Source organism: Lucilia sericata, unplaced genomic scaffold (genome assembly GCF_015586225.1).
Source record: "Lucilia sericata isolate MDLA Ls3-8-SP2 unplaced genomic scaffold, ASM1558622v1 Contig000669F_arrow, whole genome shotgun sequence".
NCBI classification, from domain to species: Eukaryota; Metazoa; Arthropoda; class Insecta; order Diptera; family Calliphoridae; genus Lucilia; species Lucilia sericata.
Window position 1 is genome coordinate 45,095 of NW_023994674.1, and position 19,062 is coordinate 64,156.

Below are 19,062 nucleotides of genomic sequence, written 5' to 3' on the forward strand. Positions count from 1 at the left end.
GACTAGACTATAGACTAGACTATAGACTAGACTATAGACTAGACTATAGACTAGACTAGACTACTATAGACTAGACTATAGACTAGACTATAGACTAGACTATAGACTAGACTATAGACTAGACTGTAGACTAGACTATAGACTAGACTATAGACTAGACTATACATACATATATCTATGACATAAAGTTATCACCCATAAAACTTAAAATCCTTATGAATATGCAACACAATTTAAATCATACTCTTTGTGCAACTCATAAAAGTATGCAGCAGAGTTTATCTTTAAAATATCTAAGACATAAACTGTAAAATATTTTTACGCATTTGACACTGGAAGTGTCTATAATTAAATAAGTGTCTCTAGAAACAATTTCAAAAAGGAAAAGTTTTTTTACTAGAAATTTTATAACAAAAGTAGATAAATATGCAATTAAAATATGTAAAAAAAACTTTTGGTAATAAAACTTAGCATACTTTTAAGGCAAAAATAAGTTAAGTTTTGCAATTTTTACTATTAATGTAAAATGTATATAATTTAAAAAAAAAAAACTAAATAATTCACACATGATTGCATTGCATTTACAATTTACAAAGAGCATGTATGTATATGTTAACATGACACTTGGGTTTTTCCTTATTTTTTTTTTTTCAAATTTTATTTTTCTCTCTAGTTTAAATAAAGTAAACAAAAATCTAACCAGATTTATAAACATTTTTGTGTGTGTGCAAAAATAAACAAAGATAAAGTATAAATCTCAAAGGAAAATAACCACAAAACATTTGCTAAGTATGCCAAAGGAATTATTTATGTTGTCACCAGATAACAAAAAATTAGAAAAAAAAAGTCTATTTGACTTTATAGCAAATGTGTAGGTGTTTGGAATTTAAAAATATACAAAAATTTTATTACAATTGTATGACTTTGTAAATTAAATAAATATTTACTCCTTAAGCTAGACAGCAGTTATTTTAATATATTTTCGCCTAAAGGTATACTATATTTTTTATTTACTTTTTATTGTTTATTTTGTTGTTGTCTTAAAAATGAGTACGAATGTTTAAGGACGGACCTAACAATTGCGAGGGCGGACTTAACAATAGTGGAACTTGTTGAACTTTATCCATATACTGCCGTCAGTCTGTACTGACTATCGATTTGCTGCTTTAACGCTTCAAATACTTAAACGTGGGGGCGTGTGCTTTGAATAGCTTTTAATCTTTTCCCTTTAATATTTTAATTTTTACAAATTAATTAATTAGGCAATTTATATACAAAGATAAATTAACTCTCTCTATATTCAAATAAATTTAATCCCAAATCTCTCAAACAGACTTTTTTTTTAATGTTAAAAAGTACTTAAATTTGGCTTTGACTTTTGTTAGCAAAAGGTGGAAATGTAAAAGCCAAAAATATAATGTTCAGAAGTGTTATTTATTAACCTTTACTAAGTAGACTTTACAGTCTAATTAGCATTTTTTTGTCGGCTTTTGTTTTTCATTTTTATTATTTACTTAACAAAGTCTGCACAAAAATAATTATTTCTATAAAAAACCATTTCTTCATTAATTTTCCTTCTACACTCCCCTCACAAATGTAAAATTATTAGCTTTAATATTTCACCAGGACCAAGCCCAGCAACAAGATTTTCATTTTCGTGGTATTTTATAAATTAAGGGAAGCTTACACTGCTTTTTTGAGTATGAAGGAATTTTTGTTATATTTTCCCTTCTACTTTGCCAATTATTTGTAGAATTTTGCAGATATTTTCATCATATTTTTTCATACAAAAAAAAAAATATATAACCTACAATATCCAATGATATTAACATGTCCTTGCAAGCTGATGATGCTTAAAATGATGATGGTTTTAGTACAACATTGAAGATGACGATGATGATGATGATGCTACTCATTCTACTCAATTCGATTCGATTCTTTTCTTCCTATTCTGAGGCTGAATAACAAGTACGGGAAGTCTGTCTGCTTTTTATACAAGAAAATAACTTACATTTTTAAATGTAACTCAGTACTATGTAGAGATATAGGAGGGCAGTTGTAAAAGAACTTCCGACATTTCTAGACACTATGGTGACAAGTACAGCTTGACCTTAGTCCTAAATAGTGTAGATTTTAAACTTGACTATAGCATAGTCTACAGTATTGACTATACTTTTGTATATAGTCCTGACTATAGTTTAGTCTATTGTTTTAACTATAGTCTTGACTACTGTCTAGTCTATAGTCTTAACAATAGTTTTGAATATAGTCTAGTCTATAGTCTTGACTATAGTTTAGTCAATAGTCTAATCTATTCTTAGCTATGGTTTATTCTATAGTCTAGTCTATAGTCCTAACTATAGTGTAGTCTGTCTATAGTCTTGACTATAATTTAGTCAATAGTCAAATCTATTCTTAATTCTATAGTATTGACTATAGTCTAGTGTATAGCCTATAGCCTAGTCTATAGTCTAGTCTATAGTCTAGTCTAGTCTATAGTCTAGTCTATAGTCTAGTCTATAGTCTAGTCTATAGTCTAGTCTATAGTCTAGTCTATAGTCTAGTCTATAGTCTAGTCTATAGTCTAGTCTATAGTCTAGTCTATAGTCTAGTCTATAGTCTAGTCTATAGTCTAGTCTATAGTCTAGTCTATAGTCTAGTCTATAGTCTAGTCTATAGTCTAGTCTATAGTCTAGTCTATAGTCTAGTCTATAGTCTAGTCTATAGTCTAGTCTATAGTCTAGTCTATAGTCTAGTCTATAGTCTAGTCTATAGTCTAGTCTATAGTCTAGTCTATAGTCTAGTCTATAGTCTAGTCTATAGTCTAGTCTATAGTCTAGTCTATAGTCTAGTCTATAGTCTAGTCTATAGTCTAGTCTATAGTCTAGTCTATAGTCTAGTCTATAGTCTAGTCTATAGTCTAGTCTATAGTCCTAGTCTATAGGTCTAGTCTATAGTCTAGTCTATAGTCTAGTCTAGTCTTAGGCTAGTCTATAGTCCTAGTCTAATAGTCTAGTCTATAGTCTAGTCTATAGTCTAGTCTATAGTCTAGTCTATAGTCTAGTCTATAGTCTAGTCTATAGTCTAGTCTATAGTCTAGTCTATAGTCTAGTCTATAGTCTAGTCTATAGTCTAGTCTATAGTCTAGTCTATAGTCTAGTCTATAGTCTAGTCTATAGTCTAGTCTATAGTCTAGTCTATAGTCTAGTCTATAGTCTAGTCTATAGTCTAGTCTATAGTCTAGTCTATAGTCTAGTCTATAGTCTAGTCTATAGTCTAGTCTATAGTCTAGTCTATAGTCTAGTCTATAGTCTAGTCTATAGTCTAGTCTATAGTCTAGTCTATAGTCTAGTCTATAGTCTAGTCTATAGTCTAGTCTATAGTCTAGTCTATAGTCTAGTCTATAGTCTAGTCTATAGTCTAGTCTATAGTCTAGTCTATAGTCTAGTCTATAGTCTAGTCTATAGTCTAGTCTATAGTCTAGTCTATAGTCTAGTCTATAGTCTAGTCTATAGTCTAGTCTATAGTCTAGTCTATAGTCTAGTCTATAGTCTAGTCTATAGTCTAGTCTATAGTCTAGTCTATAGTCTAGTCTATAGTCTAGTCTATAGTCTAGTCTATAGTCTAGTCTATAGTCTAGTCTATAGTCTAGTCTATAGCTAGTCTATAGTCTAGTCTATAGTCTAGTCTATAGTCTAGTCTATAGTCTAGTCTATAGTCTAGTCTATAGTCTAGTCTATAGTCTAGTCTATAGTCTAGTCTATAGTCTAGTCTATAGTCTAGTCTCTAGTCTATAGTCTAGTCTATAGTCTAGTCTATAGTCTAGTCTATAGTCTAGTCTATAGTCTAGTCTATAGTCTAGTCTATAGTCTAGTCTAGTCTAGTCTATAGTCTAGTCTATAGTCTAGTCTATAGTCTAGTCTATAGTCTAGTCTATAGTCTAGTCTATAGTCTAGTCTATAGTCTAGTCAATAGTCTAGTCATAGTCTAGTCTATAGTCTAGTCTAATCTAGTCTATAGTCTAGTCTATAGTCTAGTCTATAGTCTAGTCTATAGTCTAGTCTATAGTCTAGTCTATAGTCTAGTCTATAGTCTAGTCTATAGTCTAGTCTATAGTCTAGTCTATAGTCTAGTCTAGTCTATAGTCTAGTCTATAGTCTAGTCTATAGTCTAGTCTATAGTCTAGTCTATAGTCTAGTCTATAGTCTAGTCTATAGTCTAGTCTATAGTCTAGTCTATAGTCTAGTCTATAGTCTAGTCTATAGCCTAGTCTATAGTCTAGTCTATAGTCTAGTCTATAGTCTAGTCTATAGTCTAGTCTATAGTCTAGTCTATAGTCTAGTCTATAGTCTAGTCTATAGTCTAGCCTATAGTCTAGTCTATAGTCTAGTCTATAGTCTAGTCTATAGTCTAGTCTATAGTCTAGTCTATAGTCTAGTCTATAGTCTAGTCTATAGTCCAGTCTATAGTCTAGTCTATAGTCTATAGTCTAGTCTATAGTCTAGTCTATAGTCTAGTCTATAGTCTAGTCTATAGTCTAGTCTATAGTCTAGTCTATAGTCTAGTCTATACTCTAGTCTATAGTCTAGTCTTTAGTCTAGTCTATAGTCTAGTCTATAGTCTAGTCTATACTCTAGTCTATAGTCTAGTCTATAGTCTAGTCTATAGTCTAGTCTATAGTCTAGTCTATAGTCTAGTCTATAGTCTAGTCTATAGTCTAGTCTATAGTCTAGTCTATAGTCTAGACTATAGTCTAGTCTATAGTCTAGTCTATAGTCTAGTCTATAGTCTAGTCTATAGTCTAGTCTATAGTCTAGTCTATACTCTAGTCTATACTCTAGTCTATACTCTAGTCTATAGTCTACTCTATACTCTAGTCTATACTCTAGTCTATAGTCTAGTCTATACTCTAGTCTAGTCTATAGTCTAGTCTATAGTCTAGTCTATAGTCTAGTCTAGTCTATAGTCTAGTCTATAGTCTAGTCTATAGTCTAGTCTATAGTCTAGTCTATAGTCTAGTCTATAGTCTAGTCTATAGTCTAGTCTATAGTCTAGTCTATAGTCTAGTCTATAGTCTAGTCTATAGTCTAGTCTATAGTCTAGTCTATAGTCTAGTCTATAGCTAGTCTATAGTCTCGTCTATAGTCTAGTCTATAGTCTAGTCTATAGTCTAGTCTATAGTCAGTCTATAGTCTAGTCTATAGTCTAGTCTATAGTCTAGTCTATAGTCTAGTCTATAGTCTAGTCTATAGTCTAGTCTATAGTCTAGTCTATAGTCTAGTCTATAGTCTAGTCTATAGTCTAGTCTATAGTCTAGTCTATAGTTAGTCTATAGTCTAGTCTATAGTCTAGTCTATAGTCTAGTCTATAGTCTAGTCTTAGTCTAGTCTATAGTCTATAGTCTAGTAATAGTCTAGTCTATAGTCTAGTCTATAGTAGTCTAGTCTATAGTCTAGTCTATAGTCTAGTCTATAGTCTAGTCTAGTCTATAGTCTAGTCTATAGTCTAGTCTATAGTCTAGTCTATAGTCTAGTCTATAGTCTAGTCTATAGTCTAGTCTATAGTCTAGTCTATAGTCTAGTCTATAGTCTAGTCTATAGTCTAGTCTATAGTCTAGTCTATAGTCTAGTCTATATTCTAGTCTATAGTCTAGTCTATATTCTAGTCTATAGTCTATAGTCTAGTCTATATTCTAGTCTATAGTCTATAGTCTAGTCTATATTCTAGTCTATAGTCTAGTCTATATTCTAGTCTATAGTCTAGTCTATAGTCTAGTCTATAGTCTAGTCTATAGTCTAGTCTATAGTCTAGTCTATAGTCTAGTCTATAGTCTAGTCTATAGTCTAGTCTATAGTCTAGTCTATAGTCTAGTCTATAGTCTAGTCTATAGTCTAGTCTATAGTCTAGTCTTTACTCTAGTCTATAGTCTAGTCTATAGTCTAGTCTATAGTCTAGTCTATAGTCTAGTCTATAGTCTAGTCTATAGTCTAGTCTATTGTCTAGTCTATAGTCTAGTCTATAGTCTAGTCTATAGTCTAGTCTATAGTCTAGTCTATAGTCTAGTCTATAGTCTAGTCTATAGTCTAGTCTATAGTCTAGTCTATAGTCTAGACTATAGTCTAGTCTATAGTCTAGACTATAGTCTAGTCTATAGTATTGTCTATAGTCTAGTTTATAGTCTATTCTATAGTCTAGTCTATAGTCTATTATATAGTCTATTCTATAGTCTAGTTTATAGTCTATTCTATAGTCTAGTCTATAGTCTATTATATAGTCTATTCTATAGTCTAGTTTATAGTCTATTCTATAGTCTATTCTATAGTCTACTCTATAGTCTAGCCTATAGTCTTGCCTATGATGTAGTCTATAGTTTAGTCTATAGCCTAGTCTATAGTCTATTCTATAATCTTGACTATAGGATAGTTTATAGTCTTCGCTCTAGTCTTGCCTATGATCTAGTCTATAGTTTAGTCATAGCCTAGTCTATAGTCTATTCTATAATCTTGACTATAGGATAGTTTATAGTCTTCGCTCTAGGAAGGCTAGTCAATAGTTTGGACTATAGTCCTGTCTAGGTAACAATAGTATCGACTATAGTCTAGTCTACATTAGTAAAAAGAAACTTTAAAGTCCGTCTTCCTGTCAATTCACATCTGTTGTGATTTTGTTATGGTATTAGTTAGAAAATGAACGATTTTTGTTCACATTTTTATTATTTTTTTGTTAACCAAGGACGTGCGTGATAAATTACAATCAAGCGTTATTTTATATTTGTAAAATGCTACAAATGTTGACATGCCTGTGCAAGGAGTCTGTGCAAGTCGAAGCATGAAGAGAAAGACGATTTTAAGATATTCCTTTAGTTATACATCCAATTATAATGTTTTTATTATGCTTATTTGTGTATTTAGAAAAGAGAGAGTGGGACTTACTTATTAACCCAATCAAATATATTTTGTTGTTTTGTTTTGAGTATTAATATACATAGATTTTGATTGGTAAATTGGGAAAATTCCTTTTTTTCGCACTCACCTTTATCTGACGATATAAAAATATAAAAATAAACATACCTAAAAAGAAAATTTAAAGAAAAAAAATTCATTAATATTAAATATTTTGCCATATTTACAAAATAATGTTGTACATAATTAAAATCAAATAAATTTAAACTGACATCAATTACTGACGTTATTCCTTTAAAAAGAAATAACACACGAGGCCCTAAAAAGGTCATATGTATATTTACATTGAAAAATAACTGTCATAATATTTAATCATTTTACAATTTGATGTCTTGATGGTGATGATGATGATTATGATGCACAAATTTTAAATATTAAAATTCTAATTCTATTTATATAAATTTTCATCAACATCTTTCTTTGCCATTTAGTATTTAAGATTTATCTAATATAAATTTTGTTAAAAAAAAGAAAGAGAAAAGATGATAAATGAAAGAAAAATTTATTTCAATTATTTATAAATCAATTTAAACTAGTTTTTTTGTTTTCTTTATTTTTCATATATGTATAATGATTTAAGTCTTTATTTGTCCAAAAGGTCAAATTGGATATTAGAATTTTATTTCAATTGAACATGAAACAGACAAAAAGTCATTTAATCTAGGGTCTTTTTCTATGAGATATAAAAGTAAAAAAATTAAACTTGTTTAGTTGAAAAACTAATGCAAAAAAGGACTTTTTTATGCTTATTGTATGGAACGCTATAAAATATGCAACGTTTTTTACTAGGTCTCTATTTCTCGAATAGTTTAACCATATTTTTTTTATAAAAACTGTTTGAAAATAAGTTCAGGAAGAAAATCTCATTATCATTTAAAATTGTTTCTGGAGAAAGCTTTCTATCACTAGCTCTCTAGATGTTTTTCTAACTATTCTATTGAGACATTCTTTAGAAAGCTCTTTATCTCTGGTTTAAGACAATTTTCTAAAAGAAAAAGCTCATTATAACTTCATATAAAGACTTCTTCATAAAAAGCTCTAAAAACTTTGGCTACAGTTTTATCACAGGCTAAAGTTTTATCACAGGCCAAGACAGCTTTCCATAAAAAGCTATCTGCTGCTCGCTGTATAAACCTTCCTATAGAAAGCTCTCAGGTGTTGGTTTTAGTCAATTATTTATAGAAATATCTCTAGATAGCTTTTTATAGAAAGGTGTCAATTGCTGGCAGTAGACAAGATTCTATAAAAAGCTTTAAATCGCTGACTACTCGAATTTGTTTAGAAGGATCGTTTTTTCTTTATAAAACTCTTTATCTCTGGTTTAAGACGATTTTCTATAAAAAAAAGCTCATTATAACTGTCTCTAGAGACTTCTTCATAAAAAGCTCTATAACGTTGGCTACAGAGCTTTCCTTAAAAAGCTCTCTGCTGCTAGCAGTAGACACCTTCCTATAGAAGTTTGTTGGTTTTAGTTAATTATTTATAGAAATATATCTAGACAGTTTTTTATAGAAAGCTCTTAATGGCTGGTTGTAGACAACATTCTATAAAAAGCTCTAAATCGATGACTCTACTCAAATTTGTATACAAGGATCTCTAAAAAGCTTTCTATAAAAAACTCTGTATCTCTTTATAGAAAGCTCTCTAGAAAACTTGCTCTAGATCATTTTATATCGCTGACTCTGTATACCTTTCTATAAAAAGTTCTACACAATTTCTATAAAAAGCTTTCTATCGCTGGCTCTAGGCCGCTTTCTATAGAAAGCTGTATATCATTGCCTCTGTAAATGACACCAGGCAAACTTCTATAGAAAGATATCTATTACTGATTCTTGAAGTTTTCTAGAGAAAACTATCTCTAGCTGACTCTAGACACTTTTTTCTACAGAATACTCTCTTTCGATGGTCCTAAATACGGGTCTCTATCGCTGGCTCTAGAAGCCATTTTATAAAACTTTATGCTAGCTCTAGACACTTTTCTATCGTTAGCTCTAAGCAGCTGTAGAAAGTTCTCTATCGCTGTGTTTGTAGCTGGCTCAAGACACTTTTCTATAAAAAGCTCTTTATTGCTAGCTCTTGGCGGCTTTCTATGAAAAGCTTTTCTATAGAAAGCTTTCTATAGCTGATTTTAAACACATTTCTGGAAATGTCGATGGCTCTAGGTCAGTCGCAGATTGTATTGTTTAGTATCACTCTGAATCGCTGTTTGTAGAGATCTTTCGCTGGCTCCTTTCTATATTTCTACATTTCTCTTTAGAAAACTTTGTATCTCTGGTTGTAGAGATCTTTCTCTGGCCTTTTCTATTGAAAGCTTTTATCGATAAATTTATATAAAGCTCTCTTCTATTGGCTTTTCTACAAAAGCATTTCAATATCATTAAAGAACTATGTGTCGCTAGTTGTAGAGATCTTACGCTGGCTCTAGACCCCTTTTTATAGAAAGCTCTGTACCGATGGTTCTAAATAAAGCACTCTTTCGCTAGCTTTTAAACAAAAGGCTTTCAGAAAATAATTTAAAAAAAATCAAAAGAAATGATGTGTTTTAAATTTTTTTATAAAACAAGATTTCGCATTATTTCCTCGCACTTTTTTCATGCATGTTTATCCAAGTATAAAAAAATCAATTTAATTTTATATTTATCACCTCCATGTGTAGAATAACACTCCAACCACAATTTACTATTCAATACCAACATACTATATATATTGTAATACTGACTAATCATATATAGTAATACAAAAAAGACTAACTTTGATATTTTCTTTATTCTTTGTTTTTTTCTCTTCTCTCTTATATTTTCATTCGTGTTTATTTTGCTTCAAACAGTAGGCAACAAATGTTTAACATTAATTTACCATGTACCATGGAAAATAAGGAGAATACACGGCCATATGTGATACGAGAAACGAGTAGTGATAGCAGTGATGAAGATGGCAGTCGTGTACTCTATCGTGATGATGATACATCACGTCAAGCCAAAATAGCGCGCAAGGAATCGTTATCATTGAAATTGCAATTACGTCCTGACAAACAGGATCTAATTAATCGCAATATCTTGCATCCGGTCAATGATAATGAGATTAAGGAGAGTAAGGAGGCCATAGGAGCAAGATTAATAAGACGTTTATCGATGCGACCCACAGCCGATGAATTGGTGGAACGTAATATTTTAAAGAGTAAGTTTTTCACTAGATTATTTTCGAATATTTTGTTATAATTTTTTTATTTTAATATTTCATTAGCAACAACACCCGCCGAAGAGAAAAAGCAAAAAGAAGAGAAAAAATCATATTTATTGCGTAAGTTGAGTTTTCGACCCACCGTCGAGGAGCTGAAAGAAAAGAAAATTATACGTTTCAATGATTATATTGAAGTGACCCAAGCTCACGATTATGATCGTCGAGCCGATAAGCCATGGACAAGACTGACACCAAAGGATAAGGCTGCCATACGTAAAGAATTAAATGAATTTAAATCAAGCGAAATGGCAGTACACGAGGGCAGTCGGCATTTAACAAGGTAAAGTTTTTTTTAATAGTATTCTATTATAGACCAGATCATAGACTAGACTATAGACAAGACTATAGACTAGACCATAGACTAGACTATAGAATAGACTATAGACTAGACTATAGACTAGACTATAGACTAGACTATAGACTAGACTATAGACTAGACTATAGACTAGACTATAGACTAGACTATAGACTAGACTATAGACTAGACTAGACTATAGACTAGACTATAGACTAGACTATAGACTAGACTATAGACTAGACTATAGACTAGACTATAGACTAGACTATAGACTAGACTATAGACTAGACTATAGACTAGACTATAGACTAGACTATAGACTAGACTATAGACTAGACTATAGACTAGACTATAGACTAGACTATAGACTAGACTATTGACTAGACTATAGACTAGACTATAGACTAGACTATAGACTAGACTATAGACTAGACTATAGACTAGACTATAGACTAGACTATAGACTAGACTATGGACTAGACTATAGACTAGACTATAGACTAGACTATAGACTAGACTATAGACTATACTATAGACTAGACTATAGACTAGACTATAGACTAGATGATAGACTAGAATATAGACTAGACTATAGACTATACTATAGACTAGACTATAGACTAGACTATAGACTAGACTATAGACTAGACTATAAACTAGACTAGACTATAGACTAGACTATAGACTAGACTATAAACTAGACTAGACTATAAACTAAACTAGACTATAAACTAGACTAGACTATAAGCTAGACTAGACTATAGACTAGACTATAGACTAGACTATAGACTAGACTATAGACTAGACTATAGACTAGACTATAGACTAGACTATAGACTAGACTATAGACTAGACTATAGACTAGACTACAGACTAGACTATAGACTAGACTATAGACTAGACTATAGACTAGACTATAGACTAGACTATAGACTAGACCATAGACTAGACTATAGACTAGACTATAGACTAGACTGTAGACTGACTAGACTATAGACTAGACTATAGACTAGACTATAGACTAGACTATAGACTAGACTATAGACTAGACTATAGACTAGACTATAGACTAGACTATAGACTAGACTATAGACTAGACTATAGACTAGACTATAGACTAGACTATAGACTAGACTACAGACTAGACTATAGACTAGACTACAGACTAGACTATAGACTAGACTATAGACTAGACTATAGACTAGACTATAGACTAGACTATAGACTAGACTATAGACTAGACTATAGACTAGACTATAGACTAGACTATAGACTAGACTATAGACTAGACTATAGACTAGACTATAAACTAGACTAGACTATAGACTAGACTATAGACTAGACTATAAACTAGACTAGACTATAAACTAGACTAGACTATAGACTAGACTAGACTATAGACTAGACTAGACTATAGACTAGACTATAGACTAGACTATAGACTAGACTATAGACTAGACTATAGACTAGACTATAGACTAGACTATAGACTAGACTGTAGACTAGACTATAGACTAGACTATAGACTAGACTATAGACTAGACCATAGACTAGACTATAGACTAGACTATAGACTAGACTATAGACTAGACTATAGACTAGACTATAGACTAGACTATAGACTATACTATAGACTAGACTATAGACTAGACTATAGACTAGACTATAGACTAGACTATAGACTAGACTATAGACTAGACTATAGACTAGACTATAGACTAGACTATAGACTAGACTATAGACTAGACTATAGACTAGACTATAGACTAGACTATAGACTAGACTATAGACTACACTATAGACTACACTATAGACTACACTATAGACTAGACTATAGACTACACTATAGACTAGACTATAGACTAGACTATAGACTAGACTATAGACTAGACTATAGACTAGACTATAGACTAGACTATAGACTAGACTATAGACTAGACTATAGACTAGACTATAGACTAGACTATAGACTAGACTATAGACTAGACTATAGACTAGACTATAGACTAGACTATAGACTAGACTATAGACTAGACTATAGACTAGACTATAGACTAGACTATAGACTAGACTATAGACTAGACTATAGACTAGACTATAGACTAGACTATAGACTAGACTATAGACTAGACTATAGACTGACTAGACTACTATAGACTAGACTATAGACTAGAACTATAGACTAGACTATAGACTAGACTATAGACTAGACTATAGACTAGACTATAGACTAGACTAGACTAGACTATAGACTAGACTATAGACTAGACTATAGACTAGACTATAGACTAGACTATAGACTATGACTAGACTATAGACTAGACTATAGACTAGACTATAGACTAGACTATAGACTAGACTATAGACTAGACTATAGACTAGACTATAGACTAGACTATAGACTAGACTATAGACTAGACTATAGACTAGACTATAGACTAGACTATAGACTAGACTATAGACTAGACTATAGACTAGGACTATAGACTAGACTAGACTAGACTAGACTATAGACTAGACTATAGACTAGACTATAGACTAGACTATAGACTAGACTATAGACTAGACTATAGACTAGACTATAGACTAGACTATAGACTAGACTATAGACTAGACTATAGACTAGACTATAGACTAGACTATAGACTAGACTATAGACTAGACTAGACTAGACTATAGACTAGACTAGACTATAGACTAGACTAGACTATAGACTAGACTATAGACTATACTGTAGACGGCTGCAATACTAAAATTTCAAAAATTTCTTTAAAAAAATTAAAACTTTTATTAATTCCCCTCTTTTTTTTCTAACAGGTTCCATAGGCCATGACAATTGCAATGGCAGAAATTAACAACAACAAAAACTCCATACCCAACAAAATTTTGTGCAACAAAATATAAAAAATTTTAAATGAAAAAAAGTCAAAAAATTTAAAAAAATAAAAAAAAATACATAAAAATTGTAAAACTCACAAAAAATTACAAAAAAAAATGCAAAAAAAAAACAAACTGCAAAATAAAAAAATCAACTCAAAATTTAAAAAAATAAAATATTGTAAAATTAGTAAACGAAAGAAAAACTAATGGGTTTCAAGAACTACAACTCATATTAAGCCAACAACAAATAAAAAAAAAACAAAAAATTTATTCAGCTAAAATACAATAACAAAAACAGCAGATTCACAAAGGAAAAGATAAAAGACTTTTAAGGAATTTAGGAAAATTTGTATTTTAAGAAGATCTATAAAAATTGCTATAAGTAAATGTTTTGTTTGGTAAAAAGTTTTGTTTTTTTTTTTCTATTATTTGCAACTTATTTTTAAATAATAATTTTGTTTATTTGTCTAATAAAGCCTTAAGTTATTATTTTTGTAAAATTTCCTTTGATATTTTATAAAAATTCCTTAAAAGTCGAGCTTTTTTAAATTTCAAAAAATTGAGCTGAGTTGTCTTTTTTTTTATTAAGAAAAGAAAGTAAGAAATAAAAGTAAACTTTTAGATTAACACAACTTAAATGTTAAAAACAAGATTCCATTAAGATTAAACATGAAAAATAAAATAAAAACAAAAACAAATTAATTATAAAATAAAACTTAATAATAAAGATTTTTAAATAACAAAAAGAAAAAGAAATATTGTTAACATTCAATATAAAATTAACAAAAAAAAAAAGAAAAGTTTAAAACCAGAAGAAGAATAAAAACGTAGTGAGAAAACAATAAATAATCCAAATTTAAACTGAGATCTTTTGAAAAGAAAATTAAACAGCAAACAAATTAATTAAACAAAAAACAAATTAAAGAAAATAAGAAAACATTTAAATAACAAATATTTTAACAAAATTTGAAACAAAAATTTGTAAGAAAAACATTAAAAACATATTAAAATATTAAAACAAAGTTAAAACACAAAATATTATTAATTAACAACAGGCTTATTATAATAAAAATAAATAATTTCAATTTCCTTTTTTTTGTAATTTTATTTAAATGATATTGTTAATTTTTTTTATAAAATTTCCAAAATTATAAGTTCTATGCCTGTTTCAAAACTTGCTTAATATAAATAAAAATTATTAAATAAATTTAATACTTTATTAATTAATTGTTTAATTTTTTCATTGTACATAATAATATTATGCTAATTATTATTATAATTTTTATTAATTGTTTTCTTTCAATTTAATTAATAAATAATCAATTGTTTTAAGTCTTTTATTATTAAAAAACACAAAATAAAACAAAAAACAAGAAGAAAAAAACAAACATTTTAAACAGAGTTTTTGTTATTTTATTTCCAAAATAAGTTAATTCTAAATTCTTTTAATTATTAGTAAAGAAGAAGCCTGTTTTCTAAAAAGAAAGAACAAATAGTAAATATTTAAAAAATGTTTGTATAATTTCCTAATCTTTTTATGAAATCGATTCTAGGGACTAGTCTATGGAGTAGCCAATTGACTACTAGTCTATGGAGAAGTCTACTATTCTAAGGTTTATTCTAGGAATTAGACCATTGACTAATCTACGGACTAATCTGTTGACTAGCCTACTGATTAGATTATGGACTTGTCTACAGACTAATCTTTGAGTAGCCTTTGTAATAGTAAATATATGGACTATTCTATGGAGTAGTTTATGGACTAGTCTATTGATTGGTCTATTTACTAGTCTATACACTAGTCTGTGAACCAGTCTAGGAACTAGTATATTATTCAGTATATTGACTGATCTATGGACTAGGGTACAGACTAAACTATTTAATAGATACTAGTCAACAGATAACTCAAAGAGACTATTCAATATATTATTAGACAAGTTAATAGACTAGGCCCTAGAATGAAAGACTAATAGACTAAAAGAATAGTCAATAAACTAGTCCATTACTTTTTAATACAATAGGGAGGGAATATACTAGTCAACAGATAACTCAAGGAAATCTATTGAGTAGTCCCTTGAGTTATCTGTTGACTAGTATATTCTCTCCCTATTGTATTAAAAAGTAATGGACTAGTTTATTGACTATTCTTTTAGTCTATTGGTCTTGCATTCTAGGGTCTAGTCTATTAACTTGTCTAATAATATATTGAATAGTCTCTTTGAGTTATCTGTTGACTAGTATATTCACTAGTCTATTAAAAGGTATATGGATCAGTCTTTGGAGTAGTTTATTGACTAGTCTGTTGATTGGTCTTTTTAGTAGTCTATGGACTAGTCTGTGAGGCAGTCGGGGAACTAGTCTATTGACAAGTCTACGAACTAGTTTGTGGAGCAGTCTATTGCCTACTCTGTGGACCAGTCTATTGACTAATCTACTGTTAAGTCTATGGACTAGTCCAGGGATTAGTTTATGGAGTAGTCTACTGAAAAGTTTATGGAAGTGTTTAGCGATTAGTCTAGGGACCAGTCAATGGAGTAGTGTATAGTGCAGTCTATTGACATGTCTATGGAGTAGCCTATTGACTAATCTATGCTATTGACTAGGCTAAGGACAAGACTATTGGGTATTCTCTTGAGTAATCTGTTGACTTGTATATTCACTAGTCTATTAAATATTAACTATTCTGTGAAGTAGTGAATCAATCTGGGAACTAGTTTATTGACTGGTCTACGGACTAGACAACTGACTGGGCTACGGAGTAAACCATTTAATAATATATTGAGTTGACTTGCAAATTCAGTAGTCTATTAATTAGTATATATGGACTTGTCTATTGACTAGTCCATGCAGTAGTTTAAGAACCGATCTGTAACCAATCTAGGAACTAGTCTATGGACCAATGTATTGACTAATCTGTGGACTTGTATACTGTTTAGTCTATTGACTAGTTCAGGGATTAAGTCTATTGAAAAGTCTATGGAAATGTCCATTGATTAGTCTCGGACTAGTCTATAGAGTAGTGTATTGACTAGTATGATGACAAGTCTATGGAGAAATCTATTGATTAGATGTCCATTGATTAGTCTGGTACTAGTCTAGAGAGTAGTGTATTTACTAGTATATTGACAAGTCTATGGAGAAGTAGACTATTCAATAGTCTACGGTTAAGTCTACGAATAAGACTATGGACTAATCTACAAATTAGTCTGTTGACTATTCTACGGACTAGTCTATTGAGTAGTCTGTGAATCAGTCTAGGGACTACGCTATTCAATAGGCTACAGACAAGTCTACAGACTAGACCATTGAGTATTTTCTTAAGTAATCTGTTGACTTGTATTTCACTTGTCTATTAGATATTGCCTTGATTGGTTTGTCTATTTACTAGTCTATGGACTAGCCTTTGAATCAGTCTAGAGACTAGTCAGTATATTGACTGTTCTATGCACCAGGACTGAGGGACCACAATGATTTAAAAAGGGTTATTTCGTAAAATATTTCAAAATGTTTAAAAACTTTAAATGTTTAGTAAAATTTTTTTAAAACCACCCTTTATTCATTCTATTTTAGACGCCCGATTTCGAAATGATGAAAAAGACTACAATCTGTGGACTATAGAGTCTATATTTTGTGAATAATAGAATATTAATATATTTTGGACTTTAGGGTCTACATTCTGTGGACTAGAGAATCTATAATGCTAAAATATATCGTAATATGATCATTCAGAACCAAGTACATACTAAAATAAGTTAAAATTTAAACGATTCGAGTTAATTCCAAAAGAAATATTCAAAATTTAACCCTTTTTGGACAAAAACCATTACATCCTACATTCTACATGTTATTTTATTTAAAACCTTTATTAAGTTTTCAAACTATTCTTAACATTTACATTATCATTTCCATAATTAGTCATTTAAAATTATTTAAATGTTTTTGATTGTAAAAGATAAATATTTTTTGAAAAAAAAAATATATTTTCTTTAAGTTTATATAATTAATTGTTTAAAAAATTATTTCATTTTTTTTTTTAATTGTATAATGTATAATAATTTGTTTGTTTATAAATTTGATTTAATTTCATTTAAGTTTTTATAATTTATCATTATAACTTTTTCCTTTCATTAATATAATTATAATTAATAAACATTGTAACACAATATACAAAAAATAAAAGTATAAATCAAGTGAAAATAAAAAAATAATTAAATTAATAAAATATTTTTATTGTTTTCTTCTATTTCTTAACTATGTACATATTTATTGAATGGATCGAATTGATAATTTTATTAAGATTAAAAGTACCTTTTCAGTTCTCTCCTTGTATCAGTTGTCTAACTTTATTATTTATTTTGGACCAGTCTATTTACTAGTCGATGGATTGATCTATAAACTAGTTTTTGGACTAGACTGTTAGCAAGTCTATTGACTTGTCCATGAACTATTCAATTGACTCGTCTATGGATGAGTGTGACAGGTTTAGTGACTTGTCTATGGAATAATACACAGTCAATAAACTAGTGTATGGATTTGTCTAGAGACTAAACTATCAACTTTTCTATGGGCTTGTCTACGGACCAGTCTATGGAGTTGACTACGGACTAGTCTATGGAGTGTTTTTTTTACTAGATTGCTCTATTTACTAGTCTATGGCCCAGTTTGTGAACTAATCTAGGGACTGGTCTATGGAGTAGTCTATTTTATAGGTTATGGACTAGTTCATTAACAAGTATGGGTATTACACTATTGACTAGTACATTGCTTAGGATATTGACTAGTCTACGGACTAGCCTGTTGACTAGTCTATTGGTAATCTGTTGACTAGTCTATTAAAGAGTATGTGGACTAGTATAATATTCAGTCTTTGTAGTAGTTTATTGACTAGACTGTTAACAAGTCTATTGACTTGTCCATGAACTAGTCAATTGTAACGTCTATGATTAAGTCTAGTCTATGGAGTACTTTTTTGACTAGATTGCTCTATTTACTAGCTTATGCCCTAGCCTGTATATCAGTCTACGGACTGGTCTATGGAATAGTCTATTTACTACTTTGTTGACTAGTCTATTAACTACTTTGTTGGCTAGTATATTGCCTAGTCTATTAACTAGTCTACGGAATAGCCTGTTGACTAGTCTATGGACTAGTCTATTGTGTAGTCTATTGGTAATCTGTTGACTAGTCTATTAAATAGTATGTGGACTAGTCTATTGACCAGTCCATGGAGTAGTTTATTGACTAGTCTATTGATTGGTCTATTTACTAGGCTGTGGACTAAATTTTGAACCAGTCTAGGAACTAATCTACTATTTAATCTATTGATTTGTCTAGGGGCAAGTCTATTGAATAGTCTATTGACTAGGATATTGAAAATTCTATTAACTAGTTTGCTGTATATCGACTAGTCCATAGAATTGTCTATTGTTTATACTATGAACTAGTCTATTGGCTATTCTATGGACTACTCTATTGTATAGTCTAAAGCTTAGACTACTGGCTAGTTTATTGACAAGTTTGTTGACTAAATGATACTCTAATCCACAAAATAGACTAATTAGTCTATCGTTAGGTTAAGAGACTAATCCATAGTCTTATAATCAATAGATTACTGAATAGAATCGACTATAGTCGTATTTGAATGACAAATCACCTAGAAGCAGCACTACAGGGTTTTGATGA

General features: G+C 30.1%; 1 protein-coding gene across 2 annotated transcripts in view; it reads left to right on the plus strand.

Annotated features, from left to right (window-relative positions):
* The window catches only part of LOC119607178 (phosphatase and actin regulator 1), a 37,759-nt gene extending 24,294 nt beyond the window's left edge, over positions 1–13,465 (plus strand). For both annotated transcript variants that reach the window (XM_037960985.1, XM_037960986.1), the window contains 3 exons: positions 9,793–10,139; positions 10,206–10,482; positions 13,318–13,465. In XM_037960985.1, the coding sequence (XP_037816913.1) occupies positions 9,793–10,139; positions 10,206–10,482; positions 13,318–13,333 (640 nt within the window). In that variant the 3' untranslated portion in view covers positions 13,334–13,465. The remainder of the gene's footprint in view (positions 1–9,792; positions 10,140–10,205; positions 10,483–13,317) is intronic.
* The last annotated feature ends 5,597 nt before the right edge of the window (positions 13,466–19,062 follow it).